Source organism: Rhinopithecus roxellana, chromosome 17 (assembly GCF_007565055.1).
Source record: "Rhinopithecus roxellana isolate Shanxi Qingling chromosome 17, ASM756505v1, whole genome shotgun sequence".
NCBI classification, from domain to species: domain Eukaryota; kingdom Metazoa; phylum Chordata; class Mammalia; order Primates; family Cercopithecidae; genus Rhinopithecus; species Rhinopithecus roxellana.
The window spans coordinates 109588376-109610230 of NC_044565.1; the positions used below are offsets into that span (position 1 = coordinate 109588376).

General features: G+C 39.9%; 1 protein-coding gene across 2 annotated transcripts in view; it reads right to left on the bottom strand.

Annotated features, from left to right (window-relative positions):
- Window positions 1–21855, bottom strand: part of EIF5B (eukaryotic translation initiation factor 5B) — a 64756-nt gene that overhangs the window by 1408 nt on the left and 41493 nt on the right. For both annotated transcript variants that reach the window (XM_010386769.1, XM_010386768.1), the window contains exons 11-22: window positions 20432–20539; window positions 20125–20235; window positions 17174–17241; window positions 16502–16643; window positions 8423–8554; window positions 7871–8053; window positions 7565–7726; window positions 5216–5347; window positions 3929–4060; window positions 3742–3818; window positions 3447–3611; window positions 1473–1611 (exon numbers count right to left, since the gene is read on the bottom strand). In XM_010386769.1, the coding sequence (XP_010385071.1) occupies window positions 1473–1611; window positions 3447–3611; window positions 3742–3818; window positions 3929–4060; window positions 5216–5347; window positions 7565–7726; window positions 7871–8053; window positions 8423–8554; window positions 16502–16643; window positions 17174–17241; window positions 20125–20235; window positions 20432–20539 (1551 nt within the window). The remainder of the gene's footprint in view (window positions 1–1472; window positions 1612–3446; window positions 3612–3741; window positions 3819–3928; window positions 4061–5215; window positions 5348–7564; window positions 7727–7870; window positions 8054–8422; window positions 8555–16501; window positions 16644–17173; window positions 17242–20124; window positions 20236–20431; window positions 20540–21855) is intronic.

Here is a 21855-nt window from a genome sequence, read left to right on the forward strand (position 1 = left end):
GTCAGAGTGAGGACTGATCCTGAAATTTTAAGAATGATGGCCTGTGAGCAGATGAGTGATGTGATCTCAGAGTTTGGGGCAAAAAACCCTGACTCCTTTGTGGAGAAAAGGACTCAGGAGAGTAAGAGTGAAAAGAGAGAGAGCTCTGTTTCATTTAGGAGGCCAAAGCCACATAGAAAATAACACAAATAAATGTCCTGGCTTAGTCCACTGAAATGGTAGAGAATCAATGACAACTTCGAAGTGCCACTGCCTATTACAGGAACCAGGTTTGGGGCAGGGAAAGTACTAGATGAGGCTGGAACATCTCACTGCACAGAAAGGAAGAAGATGCTCAGACAACTGTGTGTCGAGGATACAGGAGCCAGTCAGTTTAAATGAGCTCCGACTGACCACAGTGGATCATCTATCAAAAGAATAAAGGTAATGGATTATATTTAAAAACAAAAACAAAAACAAAACCCTGCTAAGTCTATGACTCAATAAAAAGGTCAGTGGGAAGAGGTTCTTTATAAGAAATCGGGGGACAGGTATATCCACAATTTTGCCACCATCTATGTAATAGCTGACAGGCAAGGCTTGCCAGTGGGTACGAAAGCCACTGGGATAAAGGCTGTTGGGAAAGAGGATGTCCATTAGGAACTCCAGGTACCAGATAGATTACAGAGTAATTACAAAGGGGCAAGTTTCTAATGGAGATGATTGGGGCTAGCACTTTCCCCAGGGAATAAGAGCATCAGCAGCAGTGAGACAAGCTGGCTTATGCAAGAGGCAGGCACACAGGGAAACTGCATGTCTTCCCAATAATTCTAACCTGGTCGGGAGGGAGAGAAACAGATAAATCCAAATGGAGAAGGAATTTGCAAAACCACCGGGACACTTCAAAAAAGATGGAGGACTGTTCTTGACTGAGGCTCAACCACAAAACAGCCCCAGTGCAAGACAGTTTGCAGGGCACTGAGCCAGATCGGTGGGGAGGGTTACCAAGACATCTTTGGGATAATTGGTGAAATGTTGAGGGCTGCAAATTATAGGATATTGTTGAAATATTATTCATTTTTCTTAGGTATGCTGATAGAAAGGGAAGGTAAACATGGGTGTTCATTATACTCATTTTTAAGCTTTTCCACAGGCTTGAAACCTTTCAAAATAAAATAAAAGGCAATAAAGTGCTGTGGAGCCCAATTAACTGAAGCACTGAGATCAGGGCTAAGAGTCAACACTGACTATGGAGCACTGGTATTTACCAACACTGAAGCACAGCAGGTGACAGGCTCTGCTTGTTTTAAAGTTACCACATTTTCTTCCTACTGAGGTAAAACACACTGAAACATTTGTTAAGAAGGTGGAGACCACACTAAATACACAGCACAATACTGTGACCTCCAAGAACAAAGCTGTGTTGCCATGACTCTTGGACACCCATTTGCTGCTTTAAGAAATGACCCACAAAATGTACAACTAGAACTTACATTTTTGCTTGGGACACACATGGGTGTCCCCTGTTTCACCTGACCTGCTTCCACTGTCACCCCCATCACTATCGGATCTCGAGAATTAAAAATGTACTGAGGGAGGATTTTCATCTTGCAGGGGAATACTGCTATGTGCCTGAAAGGAAAAAAAAGAATTTTTAAGCTTACAGAATCACTTAAACATAAACAGAAAAACTGCAGCTGAACATCAGGCTTCTCGCATTAGAGGAAAGCAGCTTTCCCCGCGGCCACAGGAGAGGGGCAGGCAGGCGCTGCTTCCTTTTCTTCTTAAACTCCTCCTCCCCATTCTATTGCTTCCCAAGTCTTTGCTTTCTTCTCTTTTAAAGCCCTACCTCCAACAGAAGCTGCATCACAGGAGCATTCTGTTCCTAGTCTAAACACTGAGCTTGGCTGCTGAAGACGTCAGCCAGCCTGGGGCTTAGAACCTAGGCAGTACCTGGTGATAGGCAGGGCTTCGTCTGGCACCTGTGTAGGCTACTGGGGGACCACAGAGCCATCAAACCATATTACCACCCTCCTCTTCTCCACCACATTCCCAAACCATTGATCCAAAAGGCCACTACATGATGACCCTGCTTACTGAGCACACGCTTAAAGTGCTTTAAAAGTTTCCGGCAGTCTTCTTAAGCAGAATTCTCACTTCAGGTTTCATGATCTAAAGTGAGCACATACCAGTCTAAATCCTAATATTTACTAGTAAGCGCCACTTAAAAATGTATCCCAAACTACACCATCACTCCTGTCATCACTGTGGTCTGAATCACCTAGACCTCTTGCTTGGACTATGGGAGCCTCCTGCCAGGGTCTTGCCACTGACTTCCTAACAACCCAGGGTCTACGTAACAACCCAGTGAGCCAGTCTGATTGTGAACACAGCCTTGGCAATGGCTTCTTGCACAACTCAGAGCAGCTCAATCCTTCCCATGGCCTGTAAGATCCTTGACGATACAGGTCCCACCACCCTCTCTGACCTCATTTATCACTGTCCCCTCTGGTCACTCCGCCTCACACTGCTGTTCTCTCTGGACATTCCCCATGTGCACTCTGTCTGAAGAGATGAGATGCCTTCCTCAACCACATCATTAATCACAGTCCCTCCTCTCCTTATCTAGGCCCTTCCCTGCTTTATTTGGTTTTTCAGCACTTGTCAACATGTGTTAATTGTCCTGCAATAAGAGCCTGTCTCAGACAAGGCACAGTGGCTCACACCTATAATCCCAGCACTTTGGGAGGCAGAGGCAGGTGGATCACTTGAGCTCAGGAATTCAAGACCAGCCTGGCCAACATGGCAAAACTCTGTCTCTACCAAAAATACAACAAATTAGCCAGGCATAGCGGCGTGAGCCTGTAGTCTCAACTACTCGGGAGGCCGAGGTGGGAGGATCACTTGAGCCCAGTAGGCAGAGGCTGGAGTAACCCGTGATCATGTGACTGCACTACAGCATGGGTGACAGAATGAGACCCTGTCTCAGAGGGGGAGGGAGGCCGGCCTGGTTCGCTGCTGATGCTTCCTCCACCACTGCGGCAATGTAGTTAATTTCTGCACTGTGAGTCCTCGGAAAGTTTGGTTCAGGAATGGACTTCTCTCCCACAGCATCTCTCACCTTAGTTCCCAGTTTTCCTCACTCAAGTTTTATTACTTCCAATCTGTGTAATCCCAGATGAGCAAGATAAAGTCCCGAAATAATAACTACTAACCCATTAACAAGACCCAAGTCTGCCAAGATTATATTAAACTGAAGTCACAGACAAGACTTGTTTGTGTACTGCTGGAACGTCCCCAGTATGCTGGGTTTCTGGTTTGCAACACACCATTGCAGGATGCAGGATGCAGCCGCTGGTAGAGGAGCCAATGCCGTGATTTTGCTGTTTACAACCCTTTCTGGAATTCAGTAATTCTCAACCATGTTCAGTAACAAAGACGCGAAGTCAATAAAAACAGTAACTTACTTAAATTCTTCTTGTTTCTGTTTCTTGTAGTCTTGTCTATATTTTGTGAAGGCATCAAATAAATGATAAATAATTTCTGCACTAAAAATTCTAACTCCTAAACTATCAGCCATTTCTTGTGCATCTCGTTCGATTCTCACATCGAAGGCCAAAATCACTGCATACCTAAAAGGTTAAAACACACCAAAGACCATTCAGTGAAAAACAGAGTATGTCACAGAGGACAGTTTTTAAAGAGACAGTTTTAAGATAGGTAAGTAACATGAAAGCCTTCACAGCAAGAGAAATTACTTACTGAGGGTCATGTTCCAACATCACTGAAGCCTTCATAACATCCTTTTTATGCACTGGGCCAATGTTAATTCCTGCATACTGAAAAAATGGGAGTTTCCATGTTTATCTCTATGTATCAGGTAATGGTAATGGCACCAAAAACCACGACCAGCCACCACTCACTTGTGCAGCTAGCTGTAACTACTTACGGGCACTTCCGATGTTTTCAGAAATTCAAGTAGAGCTTCCAAAGAACCCAGTGTAGACGCCTGGACATAGACTCCTTTTTCTTCTAATTTGATAGCATTTAGTGTCTGCTTTAACTCATGGATCAATTCATCCTTGTAAAGAAATCAGATTTGATAAGGATGTCAACACACCTCTATCCTCAGCAGTCTAGAATTAAATTGTGTTTCTCTCTTTAGTCAAGTACTTATCTGCAAATATGAAACTAAGGCTTAGACAGAGCAAAAGGCACAACAGAACCTGTGCTGGAATGGAGGAGATTTGGGGGCCATACCCTAAATGTATCTCGCTTCACCTGTGTCTTAAGTTTACTAATTTTGAAATATGTTTAATCTCTGCTCCACTTGGCAAATATAATAGATGGGTGGGCAGAATTAAACAGTACAGAAGAAAAAATGTTTTAAAGTTAAAAAAGTACCACATAAATGTAATGTGTTATGATAGCCCAAAAGCTCAGCTTGACTCTGTTAACTAGGAAATACCATAATCTCATGATCTCAGCAGCTCCTTCCTCCATCACTGCTCGTCTGGAAATGGAAGAAGAGATTTTAACCAGAAATAAGTAAAACAAGTTTATCAAGTTTATGCCACTGAAGGGACATAAGCCCACTGCATACTCAGGACTGGCTGAAGAGGCCTGTCCTGTTCTCTCACTGGCCCTGAGATAGCTTATTCCCAACAGCATGACTTGATGCTGCCTAATAAACATGGCCCCAGGACACAAGAGCCATGTGCTGGGAACAGGTGTATTTTCTCTTTGGCAAGTCAACAAACTATGGCTCAAAGTCCACTTTTATGAAACTACAATGGACACGGGCCAAAAAATAATATACAACTTCTAGTTTTTTTTTTTTTGAGACAGGGTCTTGCTGTTGCCCAGGCTGGAGTGCAGTGCCATGATCTCGGCTCATTGCAGCCTCCGCCTCCCAGGTTCAAGTGATTCTCCTGCTGCAGCCTCCCAAGTAGCTGGGATTACAGGCATGCATCACCATGCCCAGCCAACTTGTAGCTTTTGACTCATTTTTTTATTTGAATAAAATGCATTATTTCTATAATTCTAGTACACATAAAAATTATACCAATTCCTATGACTGTACAAACTGAAGTAATTCAAAAGCATCAAGTTTGCTAAGAGGCCAAGAGATGGCAGGCTTCACAAAGACAAAGCCAGTTTTGGTCACCATCCCTAGCATGTGCAATGCTGATACATGCCAGAACTTTTGAGGAAAAAAAATTTTAAATGGACTTACTTTAAGAACAGGGATTTCATCTTCTTTATAAGCCACGAGGAGGGGTAAACCAGCCAATGTTTTCTCCAGGTCTTTTCCAAGAATCTTTACCCCCTGAGCTGCTTCTACTTCTTTATGCTTTTCATACTGGTTCTATAGAGATAAAAACGATATAAGAGAATATCATCATGATCTTAGAGGTTTCTTAAACTAGGCACGAAAAGCAATAACCACAAAATAAAAGACTGATAAATTTAACATTAAAATGAAATATTTCCATTTCTCAAAATACCACAGGAAAAGTCACAAGAGTAGAAGATATTGCAAAACACACCAACTAACAAACCAGTATCCTGAATATATAAGCGCATATAGATCTGTAAGAAAGATAATGCAGAAGAAAAATGTACATCTCACGGAGGAAGAAATAAATGGCTAATAAACATTTTTAAATGACCAACCAGGTCAACAATTAGGCAAATGCACACTGAAACGGCAATGAGCTACACACCAGAATGGCAAAAAAATTTTAAATCTGACATCCAAGAATGGATGAAGATGTAAAACAATGAAACTAATACTGCGGTTGAGAATATAATTTGTTACACTCACTGTAGACAAGTGTGGCCTTCACTCCTAGGTATACATACCCCAGGAAACTGGCACAAACACATCAAGAGATATACACAGAAGTTCACAGCAGCAGCATCGTAAGAACAAAAATCAAAAACTGGGCCGGGTGCGGTGGCTCACACCTATAATCCCAGCACTTAGGGAGGCTGAAGTCAGGAGTTCAAGACTAGCCTAGCCAACATGGTGAAACCCCATCTCTACTGAAAATACAGAAATTAGCCAGACATTGTGGCATGCACCTGTAATCCCAGCCTGAATGACAGAGTGAGACTCCGTCTCAAAAAAAATAAAAAATAAAATAAAAATAAAAAACTGGAGATCACCTACATTTCCCATCAACAGAACAGATAGATATGTTGTGATACAGTCACACAATGGAAAAGAAATCTTAAAATTATATACATTTTTTTCACTAAAGGAAGCCAGATATAGGCCAGGCATGGTGGCTCATGCCTATAATCCAAGCACTTTGGGGAGATGAAAGTGGGTGGATTGCTTGAGCCCAGGAGTTCAAGACCAGCTCGGGTGACATGGCAAAGTCCCATCTGTAAACAAATTAGCCAGGTGTGGTGGTGCGCACCTGTAGTCCCAGCTATTCAGGAGGCTGAGGTGGGAGGATCGCCTGAACCCTGGGGAGGCTGAGGCTGCAGTGAGCTGTGACTGCACCACTGCACTCCAGCCTGAGCGACAGAGTGAGAGCCCATCTCCCCAAAAAAAAAAAAAAAAAAAAAAAAAGCCAGCTATAAAAGTACACACTTAGAATAACTCCATTTCTACATAAAGTCTACAGACACGTCTAAGGGAAGTACTCTCAGACACAAAAACAAAGCAAAGCAAGGGTATCTGTTACTATCATAAAATGCAACCATGGTTACCTCTATGAAAGGTCTGGGGGTAGGAGGGGAAGGTGGGGAGGGTGAGCAGGAAGAAGCACACAGGAAGCCTCTGGGTGCCAGCAGCATTCTGACTCTTCATCTGGTTGCTTCCCACAAATGTGTTAAACTTTTCTGCTATGTTTTGTGTACTTTTCAGGAGCAATTATTTTATTTCACAATTAAAAACGTCAATAAAAAACTACAGTTGACCCTCGCACAACTGCATATGTCCACTTATACTCAGATTTTCTTCCACCTCGGCCACCAAAGACCAACCCCTCTCTTTCCTCCCTCAGCTTACTCAACATGAGGATAAGAATGAGGACCAGTATGATGATCCACTTCCACTTAACAAATAGTACATCTATTTTCTCTTCCTTATGATTTGCTTAATCACGTTTTCTTTTCTCTAGCTTGTTTTATTGTTAAGAATGCAGTATGTAATATATAAAACATAAAAAACGTGTTAACCGACTGTTTATGTGATCGATGAGGCTTCTGGTCAATGGTAGGCTATTAGGAGTTAAGTTTTTGGGGAGTCAAAAAATATATGTGGATTTTCAACTGGCCAGGGAGTCAGTGCCCCTAGCCCTCATGCTGTTCAAGAGTCAACTGTAGTTAGCCGTGTAGAACCAAAACAATGTAGTTTAGTATCTGGGAAAGGCCTAGTCTGGTAAGCAGGTACTTTCACGCATCTCTACTCTTGACAGACAGGCCTTCCAGTACGATGACATCTAAAATAAAAGGGAGAGCAAGGGATGTTATGTGTTCTGTATTAAGTCAAACAGCTTTAAAGGTGAGGAAACAATCTCAGCAGAACTTTACAAGTCCCCACGTGTCAATGCTTACCACCTCAGCGTACCTTCACTCGTAATTCCTTCATAGGAGGAGGTAACAGGAGGCCTCGAATCTGAGTTACAATGGGCCCTTCCACTCCAGGAACAATGATTGTATCTCCTTCCTTCAAACGCCCATTGATCAAGATGACATCTATCGTGGTGCCCATCCCTGGGAGAGCTTTAACCTAAAAGACATTATTACAGAGAGAAAGACATACATACAATGCACCATGTTCATTAAATCTAAAAGTAGTCAATATCCTCCACTCAAGGAACTTGCCATTTAAAAAAAAAAAACAAAAACAATAAACTGAAAAATTGATCATTACCTCCATCACCTGTGCCCTCAGCTCTTCACAGTGCGCAAGTCTCTTGCTCAACATGGTCTGAGTTAACTCGACAAGAAGGTAGATCAGACTTCCCATGCCATCACCAGTATGTGCAGAGGTAGGTACCAAAGACACAAAAGTGCGGGGATCTTTATTCTCATAAAACAAAGCAGCATTCAAACCCTAGGAGCAAAAATCATCCAAAACGCCAGGCTGTAAAGAAAACGTATCTGGAATAGGTGTGACTAACTAGAAGGTGAATGAGCAAATGGCTCATCATTTTGAAACTCCTCATAAAAACTAAAAATGATCATGTATATTCTATAAGCACTAACTATATTATAGCAAAGTCATTCTAAGTCAACTCAGTTTTCTAAATTAAAGTATTCAGACTGCAAAGAAAAAGGAGAAAAAGGAAGAAGAATTTTAAAAAAGTAATCGCTGTCAACAGAGGAAAAGAACCAGTATTAACGAAAACACTGACTTCATTATAAAGATAATATAATAAATATTCTGAGATAGGCTCTGCAGAAGGAAGGAAGGCCTTCTTACCTGCTGTGCAAATTCTACAATAATAGCTTTTGCTCGCTCCTCAAATTCATCTTTTGTATTCTTTTTCTGCTTCTTTAAAGTAGCAGCCACATCAGAGTCGGGACTCTTTTTCCAATCATATAACCTATCAATCTGAAAAAGTTTTTTCATGAGAAAGATCTCTAAAAAATTCAGAACATTCAAGAATTGTATAATAGCTCCAGAAAATTCCTCATGTATGTCTCATATATACAGAACAGTGTGACTGACTTACTCATACACTTGATTGTACCAAAAGCTCCTTTCAGACTGCTTATCGGCACCTGCTCTTAAATTAGAAACTGCTGCAGTGCCATGCTGCCCTGTCAACCTCCGTGAATTCCTAAGTAGCTGCCATTTGTTTGCAAAAGATAATATCCTAGAATTATCCTAAGACTATTAATGTATATTGTTGAAATTCCAAAACAGTTTTTGTAACAGGAACAATCAATCCCAGCAAGTACCATCACTATAAAATTATATAGCAAAAACTTTAAAATGTATATATATTTTCTGTCTCAGGGAACAGCCTATTTTAATTGTTTTATTGCTCAAATTAGGATTAAATCTGTTTTGTTAATGACAGAATCTATTTTCCCTCACTTTTCAACAAGAGAGATAAATGAGCATAGAAGAAATGAAAAATACTTACTAGCCAAACAACCAACCAACCAAAAGCATAATCTGGGGACTGAGTTTAGGGTGATCAAATAAAGAAGCAGACGAATCTGAATGCTACTAAGGAGACAAATCAGTGGGAAATGACGGATGTTAAAATTAGAATAGGAGGTCCTTAGAATATTTATAAACATGTTCAACACCTTTAAAGGAAAAGCCTGAAGCTTGTAAAGCTAAATAATAAGAACATGTCTAACTAGTACTTAGAAATTAATACCTTTAAATGCTTATATCAGAAAAGAGTATCAATAAAACCAAAAGCTAATTCTTTGAGATAATTCAATTCCTGCACATTCTTTCAGAAAACAGAGGAGGAAACACTTCTCAACTCATCTTATGAGGCCAACATTACTCTGATATGAAAATCAGATAAAAAGCATTACAAGAAAACTACATATGCATATCACTCATGAACACAGACACAAAAACAACAATGAAACATTACAAATCAAATCTAGCAATATATCAAAAGGATAACAAAGACAACCAACTAGGGTTTATTTTAATAATGTAAAGTTGGTTTCACATTTAAAAAATTCAACAGTAATTATGTTGCTAACAGAACGGAGGAGAAAATCCACATGAACATCTCTAAATATGCAGGAAAAGAATTTGACAATATCAACAACCATTCATGATTAAAGAAATAAAAACATAAAGCACTCTAAACAACCTAGAATAGAAGGAAACTTCCTCAAACTTAATAAAGGGCATTGACAAAAAAAAAAAAAAAAAAAAAAAAACCTACAGCTGACATCATACGTAAGGGTGAAAGACTGAGCACTTTCCCCTAATATCAGGAATAAGGAAAGGATGACGTTTACTGTCATTTCTTCTATTCAATGTTATTTAGAAGGTCTACTTAGTACAATAAAGAAGAAAAAGAAGTAGAAAGCATGTAGATAAGGGGGAAAAACTGCATTTATAAGCAGATAACATAATCACATACACAGAAAAACCCACATTATTCAAAAGAAGATACTGGGCCAAATCAGTGAATTTAACAAGGTCACAAGATACAAACTGAATGTAAATGTGATGAACAGCTGGAAATCAAAAAAATTTTCATGCTATTTACAATAGCATTAAACCATGAAATACTTAGGGATAAATTCAGAAAAATACGTCCAACGTGTGGACAATAAAACTACCAAATATTGCCAAAAGAAAGTAAAGAAGGCCTGGCCAGGCATGGTGGCTGTCTTAAATCTTAGCACTTTGGGAGGCTGACGCAGGCAGATTGCTTGAGCCCAGGAGTTCGAGACCAGCCTGGGTAACACAGTGAGATCTTGTCTCTATTTAAAAAAATAAATAAAATACAAAATAATTTTAAAAAATGGTAAAGAAGGACTAAGTAAATGTACAGAGATACCAAGTTCACTGATCAGAAGATGCAATATTGCTAAAAGAGCCAATTCTCTCAAAATTTATCTACAGATTAAAACGCAATCCCAATCAAAATCCTAAAAGGCTTTCTGTAGAAACTAACAAGCTGATTGAAAACTTTATATTGAAATCCAAGGACCTAAAATAGCCAAAACAATATAAAGAAAAACTAAGTTGAAGGATTTAGCACTACCAGTTTTCAAAACTTTACTATGAAGCTATAATGAGACAGGGTAGCAGTGGCATAAGAATGTATACAGAACAATGGAACAACAGATAAATTCTAGGAACAGATATATATGGTCAACTAATTATTGACAAAGATTCCAAACTAATTCCATGGAGGAAAAAATAATCTTTTCAGCAAAGAGTCTTTAAATAACAAAATATTTCTATGGAAAAAAAGTAAACCGTGACCTCACACTATATAAAAAATCATCAATCTCAATGTAAAAGCTTAAACTATTAAACATCTGGAAACACCCGAGAAAAATTTAATGAACTTGGGATAGGAAAAGATTACTTACATAAAACACAAATCATAAAAAAATTAATTGGGGCCAGGCATGATGGCTCATGCCTGAAATCCCAGGACTTTAGGAGGCCAAGGTGGGCGGATCACTTGATGTCAGGAGCTCAAGACCAGTCTGACAAACATGGTGAAACCCCGTCTCTACTAAAAATACAAATTGGCTGGGTGTGGTGGCATGCACCTGTAATTCCAGCTACTTGGGAGGCTGAGGAACAAGAATCACTTAAACCCAGGAGGCACAGGTGCAGTGAGCTGACATAATGCCATACTGTACTCCAGCCTGGGCGACAGAGCAAGGCCCTGTCCCCAAAATAAATAAAATATAAAAATTAATTGCATTTTACCAAAATCAGTAATTTCTTCTCTTCAAAACACACTAGTAAGAAAAGGAGGCTGGGCACAGTGTCTCATGCCTGTAATCCCAGCACTTTGGTTGGCCAAAGTGGTGGATCACTTGAGGCCAGGAGTTTGAGATCAGCCTGGCCAACACAGCAAAACCCGGTCTTTACTAAAACACACATACATACACATACACATACACACACACACATACACACACACATACACACACACACACACACAAAGAAAAAGAAAAGAAGAACCGAAGAAAAGATTGAAGAACCGAGTGCGGTGGTGCACGTCTGTAATCCCAGCTACTCGTGGTTTAGGCACAAGAATCGCTTGAGCCTGAGGGGCGGACATTGTAGTGAACCAAGAGTGTGCCACACTGCACTCCAGCCTGGGCTACAGCGAGAGATAGTCTCCAAAAGAAAAAACAAACACACACACAAAAACAAAAAAAAGAAAATGAAAAGCCAAGTCCCAGACCATAAGAATATATCAGCAGTACATACAAGTGAAAAAAGAGTTGTTTTTTTTTTTTGAGACGGAGTCTCGCTCTGTCGCCCAGGCTGGAGTGCAGTGGTGCGATCTCTGCTCACTGCAAGCTCTGCCTCCCAGGTTCACGCCATTCTCCTGCCTCAGCCTCCCTAGAAGCTGGGACTACAGGCGTCCACCACCACACTCGGCTAATTTTTTTGTATTTTCAGTAGAGACGGGGTTTCACCATGTTCGCCAGGATGGTCTCGACCTCCTGACCTCGTGATCCGCCCGCCTCGGCCTCCCAAAGTGCTGGGATTACAGGCATGAGCCACCTCGTCCGGCCAGGAGTTATTTTTTTATATATTTTTTGAGACGGAGTCTTGCTCTGTTGTCCAGGCTGGAGTGCAGTGGTGCAATCTCGGCTCACTGCAAGCTCCGCCTCCTGGGTTCACGCCATTCTCCTGCCTCAGCTTCCCGAGTAGCTGGGACTACAGGCGCCTGCCACCATGCCCAGCTAATTTTTTGTATTTTTAGTAGAGATGGGGTTTCACCGTGCTGGCCAGGATGATCTCCCTCTCCTGACTTCATGATCCACCCGGCTCAGCCTCCCAAAATGCTGGGATTACAGGCATGAGCCCCCGTGCCCGGCTCAAAAAAGGAGTTATATACATGGAACCAGAAGTATAAAGAACTCTTAAAACTCAACAGTAAAACAACAATCTAATAAAGAACAGAGGATTTTGAACATACTTTTCACAGAAACAGATATTGTCATCTCTCTCTAAGCATAAGTACGTGAAAAGCTGCATAAAGCCATTAGTCACTGTGGAAACAAACTAGACCACAATAATTTAGCACTCAACTACACACCTACTAGAATGCTGAAGGTAGGGCGAGTATTCACAAAGATAAGCAGAAACGGGAATTCTCAACAGATAAATGGATGAAGTGCAGTATTATTTGGAGAGTGGACTACTATTCAGCAATAAAAAGGAAAACCTTTTATACATGTAATGATAACATGAATAAAGTATAGTAACATGAGTAACAAAAAATGCCAAACTTAAAAAATTACACACTATATGATTTCATTTATATGAAATCATAAAACAGGCAAACTAGTCCGTATGACACAGGAAGATCAATACTAGCCTGGGTTTAGGGACGGCAGTAGAATGACTGCAAAGTAACATGAGAGAACTTTTTTGGAATGACAGTGGTTGTAAATTTGTCAAATTAAAATAAACACTTGGCATGGGGTGCATTTTCTTATACATATGCTTATATTATATTATATTGTAGTCTATTAAGTGTGATAGCATTATATCTTTTTTTAAAAAGCAATGTATACACCTTAATTTAAAATACTGCTAAAAATGCTGGCCAGGCGCGGTGGCTCAAGCCTGTAATCCCAGCACTTTGGGAGGCCGAGACGGGTGGATCACGAGGTCAGGAGATCGAGACCATCCTGGCTAACACGGTGAAACCCCGTCTCTACTAAAAAATACAAAAAACTAGCCGGGCGAGGTGGCGGGCGCCTGTAGTCCCACCTACTCGGGAGGCTGAGGCAGGAGAATGGCGTGAACCCGGGAGGCGGAGCTTGCAGTGAGCTGAGATCCGGGGCCACTGCACTCCAGCCTGGGCGACAGAGTGAGACTCCGTCTCAAAAAAAAAAAAAAAAAATACTGCTAAAAATGCTAACGAACTCCTGATTCAACAAGTCAATCTTTTTGCTGGTAGAGGGTCTTGGCTCGATGTTGACAGCTACTGACTGATCAGGATGGTGGCTGATAAAGGCTGGGGTGGCTGTAGCAATTTCTTAAAAGAGACAGCAAAGAAATCTGTCCCATCAATTAACTGATTCTTCCTTTCATGAAAGATTTATTGGCTGGGCGCAGCGGCTCACACCTGTAATCCCAGCACTTTGGCAGGCCGAGGCGGGCAGATCACCTGAAGTCAGGAGTTCAAGAACAGCCTGACCAACATGGAGAAATCCCATCTCTACTAAAAATAAAAAATTAGCCAGGCGTGGTGGCGGACGCCTGTAATCCCAGTTACTCGGGAGGCTGAGGCAGGAGAATCGCTTGAACCCGGAGGCGGAGGTTGCGGTGAGCTGAGATTGCACCACTGCACTCCAGCCTGGGCAACAAGAATGAAACTCTGTCTCAAAAAAAAAAAAAAAAAAAAAGGCCGGGCGCGGTGGCTCAAGCCTGTAATCCCAGCACTTTGGGAGGCCGAGACGGGCGGATCACGAGGTCAGGAGATCAAGACCATCCTGGCTAACATGGTGAAACCCCGTCTCTACTAAAAATACAAAAAAAACTAGCCAGGCGACCTGGCGGGCGCCTGTAGTCCCAGCTACTCGGGAGGCTGAGGCAGGAGAATGGCGTGAACCCAGGAGGCGGAGCTTGCAGTGAGCTGAGATCCGGCCACTGCACTCCAGCCTGGGCGACAGAGCGAGACTCCGTCTCAAAAAAAAAAAAAAAAAAAAAAAAAAAAAAAAAAAAAAAAAAAAAAAAAAAAAAATCTATCTGTAGCATGCAATGCTGCTTACAGCATTTTACCCATAATAGAGCTTTTTTCAAAACCGTAGTCAATCCTCTCAAACCCAGATACTGCCTTATCAATTAGGTTGGCTGCTATCCTAAATCCTTTTTTGTCATTTCAACAATGTTCACAATATCCTGACCAGAAGTAGACTTCCACCTCAAGAAACCACTTTCTTTGCCCACCCATAAGCAGCAGCTTCTCATCTGTTCAAGTTTTATCTTAAGATTGCAGCAACTCAGTTACGTGTTCTGGTTCCACTTCTAATTCCAGTTCTCTTGCTATATTTCTACCACATCCACAGTGACTTCCTTTACTGAAATCTTGAACTCCTCAAAGTCATACATGAGAGTTGAAATCAACTTCTTCCAAACTATCATTGTTTATATTTTGTACTTTTATGGATCATGAACAGAACTCTTCATAACATCTAGAAGGATGAATCCTTTCCAAAAGGTTTTCAACTTTTGCCCAAATCCATCAGAGGAATCTCAATCTATGGCAGCTATAGCCATACAAAATGTATTTCTTAAGTAACAATACTTGAAAGTTGAAGACACTCCTTGATCCATGGGCTGCAGAATGAATGTTACATTAGCAGGCATGAAAACATTAATCTCCTTGTGTGTCTCCATCAGAGCTTGGGTAATCAGGTGCACTGTTAACAAGCAGTAATACATTGAAAGCAATCTTCTTCTCTGAGGAGTTGGTCTCAACAATGGGCTTAAAATATTCAGTAAACCATGCTATAAACAGACGTGCTATCATCCAGGTTTTATATTTCCATTTATAAAGCACAGTAGAATGGATTTGGCATAATAATCTTAAGGGCCCTAGGATTTTCAGAATGGTCAATGAGCAATGGCTTCAACTTAAAGTCACCAACCACATTAGACCCTAACTAGAGAGTCAGCCTGCCCTTCGAAGCTTTGAAGCCAGGCAGTGACTTCTCCTCTCTAGCTATGAAAGTCCAAGATGGAATGTTTTGCCAATCGAAGGCTTTTTTGCCTCCATTGAAAATCTGTTGTTTAGTGTAGCCACCTTCATCAATCATCTCAGCTAGAGCTTCTGGGTAACTTGCTGCAGCTTCTGTATCAGTACTTGCTGCTTCACCTTGTACTTTTAGGTTACAGAAAACGTCATGAACCAGCCTCTACTAGTTTCAGACTTTTCTTCCATAGCTTCCTCACCTTCCTCAGCTTTAGAATTGAAAAGAGGGCCTTGCTTTAGATTAGGCTTTGGCTTACGGGAGTGTTGTGGCTGGACTGATACTCTACATGCGACTCCTCCTTTCACTTGAACACTTACAGGTCATTGTAATGTTATTAATTGGCCTAATTTCAATGCTGTCTCAGCAAACGGGCCCAAGGAGAGAGACAAGGGAACAGCTGGTTGCTGGCGCAGTCAGAACACACACGTATTGACTAAGTGTGCCATCTATAGGGGTGTGGTTTGTGGCACCCCAAATCAATTATAATAACAAAGATCATTTATCCCAGATAACCGTAACAGATGTAATAATGAAAAAGTTTGAAATATTGCAAATTAACAAATGTGACAAGAAGTGAACACATGCTGTTGGAAAAATGGCACCAATAGACTTAATACACTTGCTTGATGCAAGGCTGCTATAAACTTACAATTTTTATTTAAAAGGCTGGGCGCGTTGGCTCACGCCTGTAATCCCGGCACTTTGGGAGGCCGAGGCAGGCGGATCACAAGGTCAGGAGTTCAAGACCAGCCTGGCCAATATGGTGAAACCCCGTCTCTACTAAAAATACAAAAATTAGCCGGGCGTGGTGGTGGGCACCTGTGGTCCCAGCTACTTGGGAGGCTGAGGCAGAATTGCCTGAACCCAGCAAGCAGAGGCTGCAGTGAGCCAAGATCATGCCACTGCACTCCAGCCTGGGTGACAGAGCAAGACTGTGTCTCAAAAAAAAAAAAAATATACACACACACACAAATATCTGTGAAACACAATATAGTGAAGCACAACGAAATGAGCTATGCTTGTATGTTAATTATACCACTTTTTTTAATCACAAAAAATTAAGAAACGTGTTTTCCTAGGTTAATTTTTCAGAAGGCGCACGTACCTTATTGAGTGCAACAATGAAGGGACATTTTTTAGATTTGAGAAGGTTGATAGACTCAATTGTTTGGGGCTCCAAACCATGCATAATATCAACAACTAAAATGGCAATGTCACAAAGAGAGCTTCCTCTATTTCTCAGATTACTGTTGGAAAGAAGGAAAAGATATATAAGTAGAAAATCTTGAAATACTTTTCTTAAAACTTCTAAACTTCTTTGTAAAACCCAAACAAAACAGAGTATATGTATTAAATTGTTCAAGTACTATTAGCCCTTAAACTGCCAAATGCTCATATAACAGTAACTTGAATCGACCTCAAGTGGAATGAGTTAGTTTTAAAACCAACTAATATTTCTGATAATTTTACTGACCAAGTTTTCTGTGTTAAAGAATATGGGCAAGAGACAACAGCACAATATTCCACCTTGTAATGGGTTTTACAGGAGACAGGCCTGGCATGTATTAGCATGTTTTCTGCCCTTTAAAGCAGTAAAGACTTCCCTCTATAAAAAACAAGTATTCAAAGAAAACACTACTAAATCAATGAAGTACAAAGGAGGATTGGTAGTTATAGAGATCAAATTACTACTCAAAGGTTAATGACTCCACTGAACTTTTAGACTTCATGGTTTCAAGTAGTTTGCTTGATGAGAAAAGACTCAAATTGGTCTTACCTGAAAGATTCATGCCCAGGAGTATCAATAATTAGCATTCCTGGAATCCGTACATTCTCTCTATCGAACTAGAAACAGTGGGGAAAAGTGCAAAGCTTAAGGGAGTCAGACATGAAAGCTTCTTTACAAAACAATCCTTTTGCCATAAAACTCTGGAAGTATCGCTACTCCCTTTTCCATATGAATGACTTTAAAAACAGTGAGTTAACCAGCAAAGTACAATTGTCAGTATTTTCACTAAAATCCAAAGAAATTTTAACCAAAAAAATAATTAAATGAGAAAATATCTCCTTTCTTAAGGCCTTAAAACTATGACTGTAGTCCAAGTTTGAGAAGATGATTAAGTAAGTGGTGATACAAATCACAGGGCAGTCATCTGAAATAATCCACAGACATCTGACATACAAGAGGTGGTTCTCAGCACTGGGAAAAGTTATCTGGTCCAATTTTAAAGCAATTCTGACTCCAAATATATCCCAAAAGTATGTTTTAAAGTAAATTTACCGCACTGATCAAAAATGTTAAAGAGTAAATGCATACCCTATTGTATTCAAATAATGTCATAAATGCTTGACTTTCCGGACAAAAGCACATAAATGAATGGAAATAACATTACAACTGATCTCATTTGGACATTCCCTTTTACTCTAAAAAGTAACACTGACCAACTAATTTCACACACACACACACCCCTTTTTTGTATTATGCTTATCTACATTTTCTTCTTGCTAATCTCCAAATGATCTTTCAAAATTTGGTATCCTGAACTACATCAAAATAATGCAATGTAAAACATTTCAGATCTGCATTCTGGTGGTCGTAAATCAATGTTCACTGAGCACCACAATTATTTCCACTTCAGTGTCTTATATACTAACAGTAAGTAATTACAATTGTCATATAAAGGTTATCCCAAGAACTTTAATACAGGCCTAATAATAATCTTGTTCCTTATCTTCTAAAGTAACAACGAGAGTTCAAGTTCTGGCAACTGATGGAATAAGGTGTTATGAACCCTCTTCTCTAGTGACTAAAACATAGAAATATTATTTAAAATAGGAAGAAAATAAATTATAAATTTGAAAAGTTATAATTCAAAAAAACTGTTCTAAAATAAAAATTCAATACTACATATTATAATAGAACACCACAAAACTGGAAAACTCAGAACCAACACCAAGACGTAAAATGACCACATGCCTTGTAAAAAGATGAAAATCAGCTTATGATCAAACTTTTTTTTTTTTGTATTTTTTTTTTTTTTTTTAGTAGAGACGGGGTTTCACCGTGTTAGCCAGGATGGTCTCAATCTCCTGACCTCGTGATGCGCCCATCTCGGCCTCCCAAAGTGCTGGGATTACAGGCTTGAGCCACCGCGCCCGGCTGTGATCAAACTTAACAGCAATACTTTATGCGAGAAGAAATTGGACACAGGATACTTAAAGAATGAAAATGTCAACCAAGGATTTTATATATGGCCAACTGACTTTCCAGTATAAAGGCCACAAAATAACTCTTCAATATTCAAAAATTCAAGGAATGTTAATTCTTTTAATCCCTTCCTTAGGAATTGACTAGAAGACAAGCTTCATAAAACCCAATCGCAAAGAAACAAAACAAAAACTGGAGAGACAAAACTCATAGACTCTTTTTATATGCAGAACCAAGACTAAATAAGGAATAAAAGGAGACATTAGCATGTAATAACATATGCTCTGTTTTTCAACTTATTGCTTCTCAGTTCCAAAGCTACCACTTTCACCTGCTCTGTGATAATGAAACTGAGGAATTGTTTATAAGGGCCAGTTCTCAGTCTGGGTAGTTTCTGTATTACATGAACCTGGAACATCCTGCTATACCAGACAGCATGAATGCAACCAAAACTAGGACAACCAGAATTGTATGAGAAAGATTCAGGAGCCAACCACTGGGCAAAGATGGGACTATCTCAGCACAATAATAACTGAAATGGACTAATGCACAGTAAATATGTTTAAAACCATTAGTTCATAACAATACAAAACAAAATCAGGCTGGGCACAGTGGCTCACATCTGTAATCCCAGCACTTTGGGAGGCTGAGGTGGGAGGATCGCTTGAGCACAGGAGTTCAAAACCAGCCTGGGCAACATAGGGAGATCCTGTCTCTATGAGGGGCAAAAAAAAGAAAAAAAAAAGAAAAATCATACTGGTCACTTTTTATTTTAAAAGCTGGTTAAAAGAAGGTAAAGGATCAGGCATTAATTCTACCTTTCCTAAATAACCCATCACTGAATAATCAAATAGTAAATTAGGTAACATTTCTCTATAGAAGTAATCCAATAATGGCTGATGGAGTTCGAGTACATTTTGCAACTCCTAACACATTAAAAGGTAGAGATTATCTTAAAAAGTTGTGGCTGGAGATCTTTGATTGGAAAGCTACACCTGGAGGGCTTCTGAAGTAGCTTGCAAGGTTCTATTGCCCAACAAAGGTGACATGTAAAGGGTGGTGTACATTATACTGATTCTTTAAGCTTTACATTTATCTTACTGTGTTACATCTAACATACATAAACTGAATACCTCCAAACAAGTAGAAAAATATGGGACAAAAAGAAAAGAAACGGATTAGATTAGAAGGGAAAAAGAGTAGAGAACGAAACAAAATTTTAAATTATGGGGATAAATGGTATCAGTGTTAAAGCATGGAGGCGAATGACTAACTGTGGAATAGTGGCTGCCTCTGGGAAAGGGAGGGAAGGAAATGGAATGTGAGAGCTCCTATAATATGTAGTGTTTTATTCTTTAAAAACAATGATCTAAAGCAAAATAGGCAAAATAATACATATTAATTCTGAATGGTGACTATATGTAGCTGTTATACTAGTCTCCGTCCTTTTTCTATGTTTGAAATAGTTCATATGTTAATTTTTGTAAGAGATTAAAATATATGAAATACAATGTACTTACATTTTTAATCATCTTAGTCTGTTCATTAATAGCGTCAAGAGGAACATTGGTGGCCCCAATTTGTTGTGTGATACCACCTGCTTCACCGTCTTGTACATGTGTGTGGCGGAGCTATGAGAAGACAGCAAGTTCAGATTGGTATTTCAACATGGAAAAGATAGCAGTAAAAATAGTAAGAGATTAGCAACTTATTTATTTTAAGCAGAACTGCCTATATATCCTATTGGTCTCAAAAGTTTTTTTTTTTTTAATAAGGTACCATTCACTTCTTTTCAAAGTTCTATCAATACATATAATAGTTTCTTACTTTATCTAGAATTTTTGTCTTCCCTGTGTCCACATGCCCAAGTACGCAGATAATAGGGGCTCTTAGCTTTTCGGTATTTACATTTTTACTATGTTCAAGTCGCCGTTTCTAGGGAAAAAAAAAAAATCAAAAATTAAATATATCAAATCCTCACTATCCTTATTTTCTATTTTGCCTTGGCAAAAGAATGCCACAGCCTGGATCCAAGTTCTCGGTTGATTTGACTACACATAATTGCAATTTATAATGTGAACGTTACAATCTAATTCCCACCACAGCACCTTTGGACAAGGAAAAACCTGTTTAGATTTCACAGTAGCACTGCTGAATATGAATAGGAATATTGTAAAGTGTCATTTCAAAATTTTTGAATACTTTTGTACATAGTTACTTTAATGGAATATAATGACTACGAAAGGAATCAATCTTCCCATAATACTGACTATATAGAGCAACCCTGAATTTGTGTGAGGATTTACATAAAAACAGGCGAGCGTGCACATTTTTAAAATTTCACTGCAACCTAAGAATTTTAAAGATTTTTAAAGGCAATGTATTACACACTTTTATCCAATATACGAATGCTATAAAACCTCTCAAGGAGGAGACTGTTTATTTAAGCTTCAGCTTAAATAAGTATAACATGTCCTGACTTTCCAAGGTTCTACCACTCCCATGAACACCAGCAAGGGCAAGAAAGCTTTTCCTCGAACCACAGTGTGCTTCTTGTCACATTGACCTAAATGCTTCAGCTTTCTGAGGACCAAAAACACATGCCAGCAATAGTTTTTCTTTGAAATGACCTTTCAAATAAAGTTGGCATTCAAATTAGATAAACACTTGAAGCAAAAACTATGAAGTAATGTCATTTACAACACTATTTTTCATCTAAAAACCATTTCTGTAAGAACTCTTTTTTTTTTTTTTTTTTTTTTTGAGACAGAGTCTCACTCTGTCGCCCGGGCTGGAGTGCAGTGGCCGGTTCTCAGCTCACTGCAAGCTCCGCCTCCCGGGTTTATGCCATTCTCCTGCCTCAGCCTCCCGAGTAGCTGGGACTACAGGCGCCCGCCACCTCGCCCGGCTAGTTTTTTGTTTTTTTTTAGTAGAGACGGGGTTTCACCGTGTTAGCCAGGATGGTCTCGATCTCCTGACCTCGTGATCCACCCGTCTCGGCCTCCCAAAGTGCTGGGATGACAGGCTTGAGCCACCGCGCCCGGCTGTAAGAACTCTTTACTTGCATTTCTAGTACTAGACATTAGATTTTTTTGGTAGAAACTGAAACTGAAAAACTCTTTAAAATACCAAAAGTGAGATGCCAGGGATGAGCACAAAGTAGGACTTATTCACTAGCAAAGAGTAGTACCCAACAACCTCACAGTACATACAACTCAAATTCAAACATCATGACTTTATTTGACACGCGG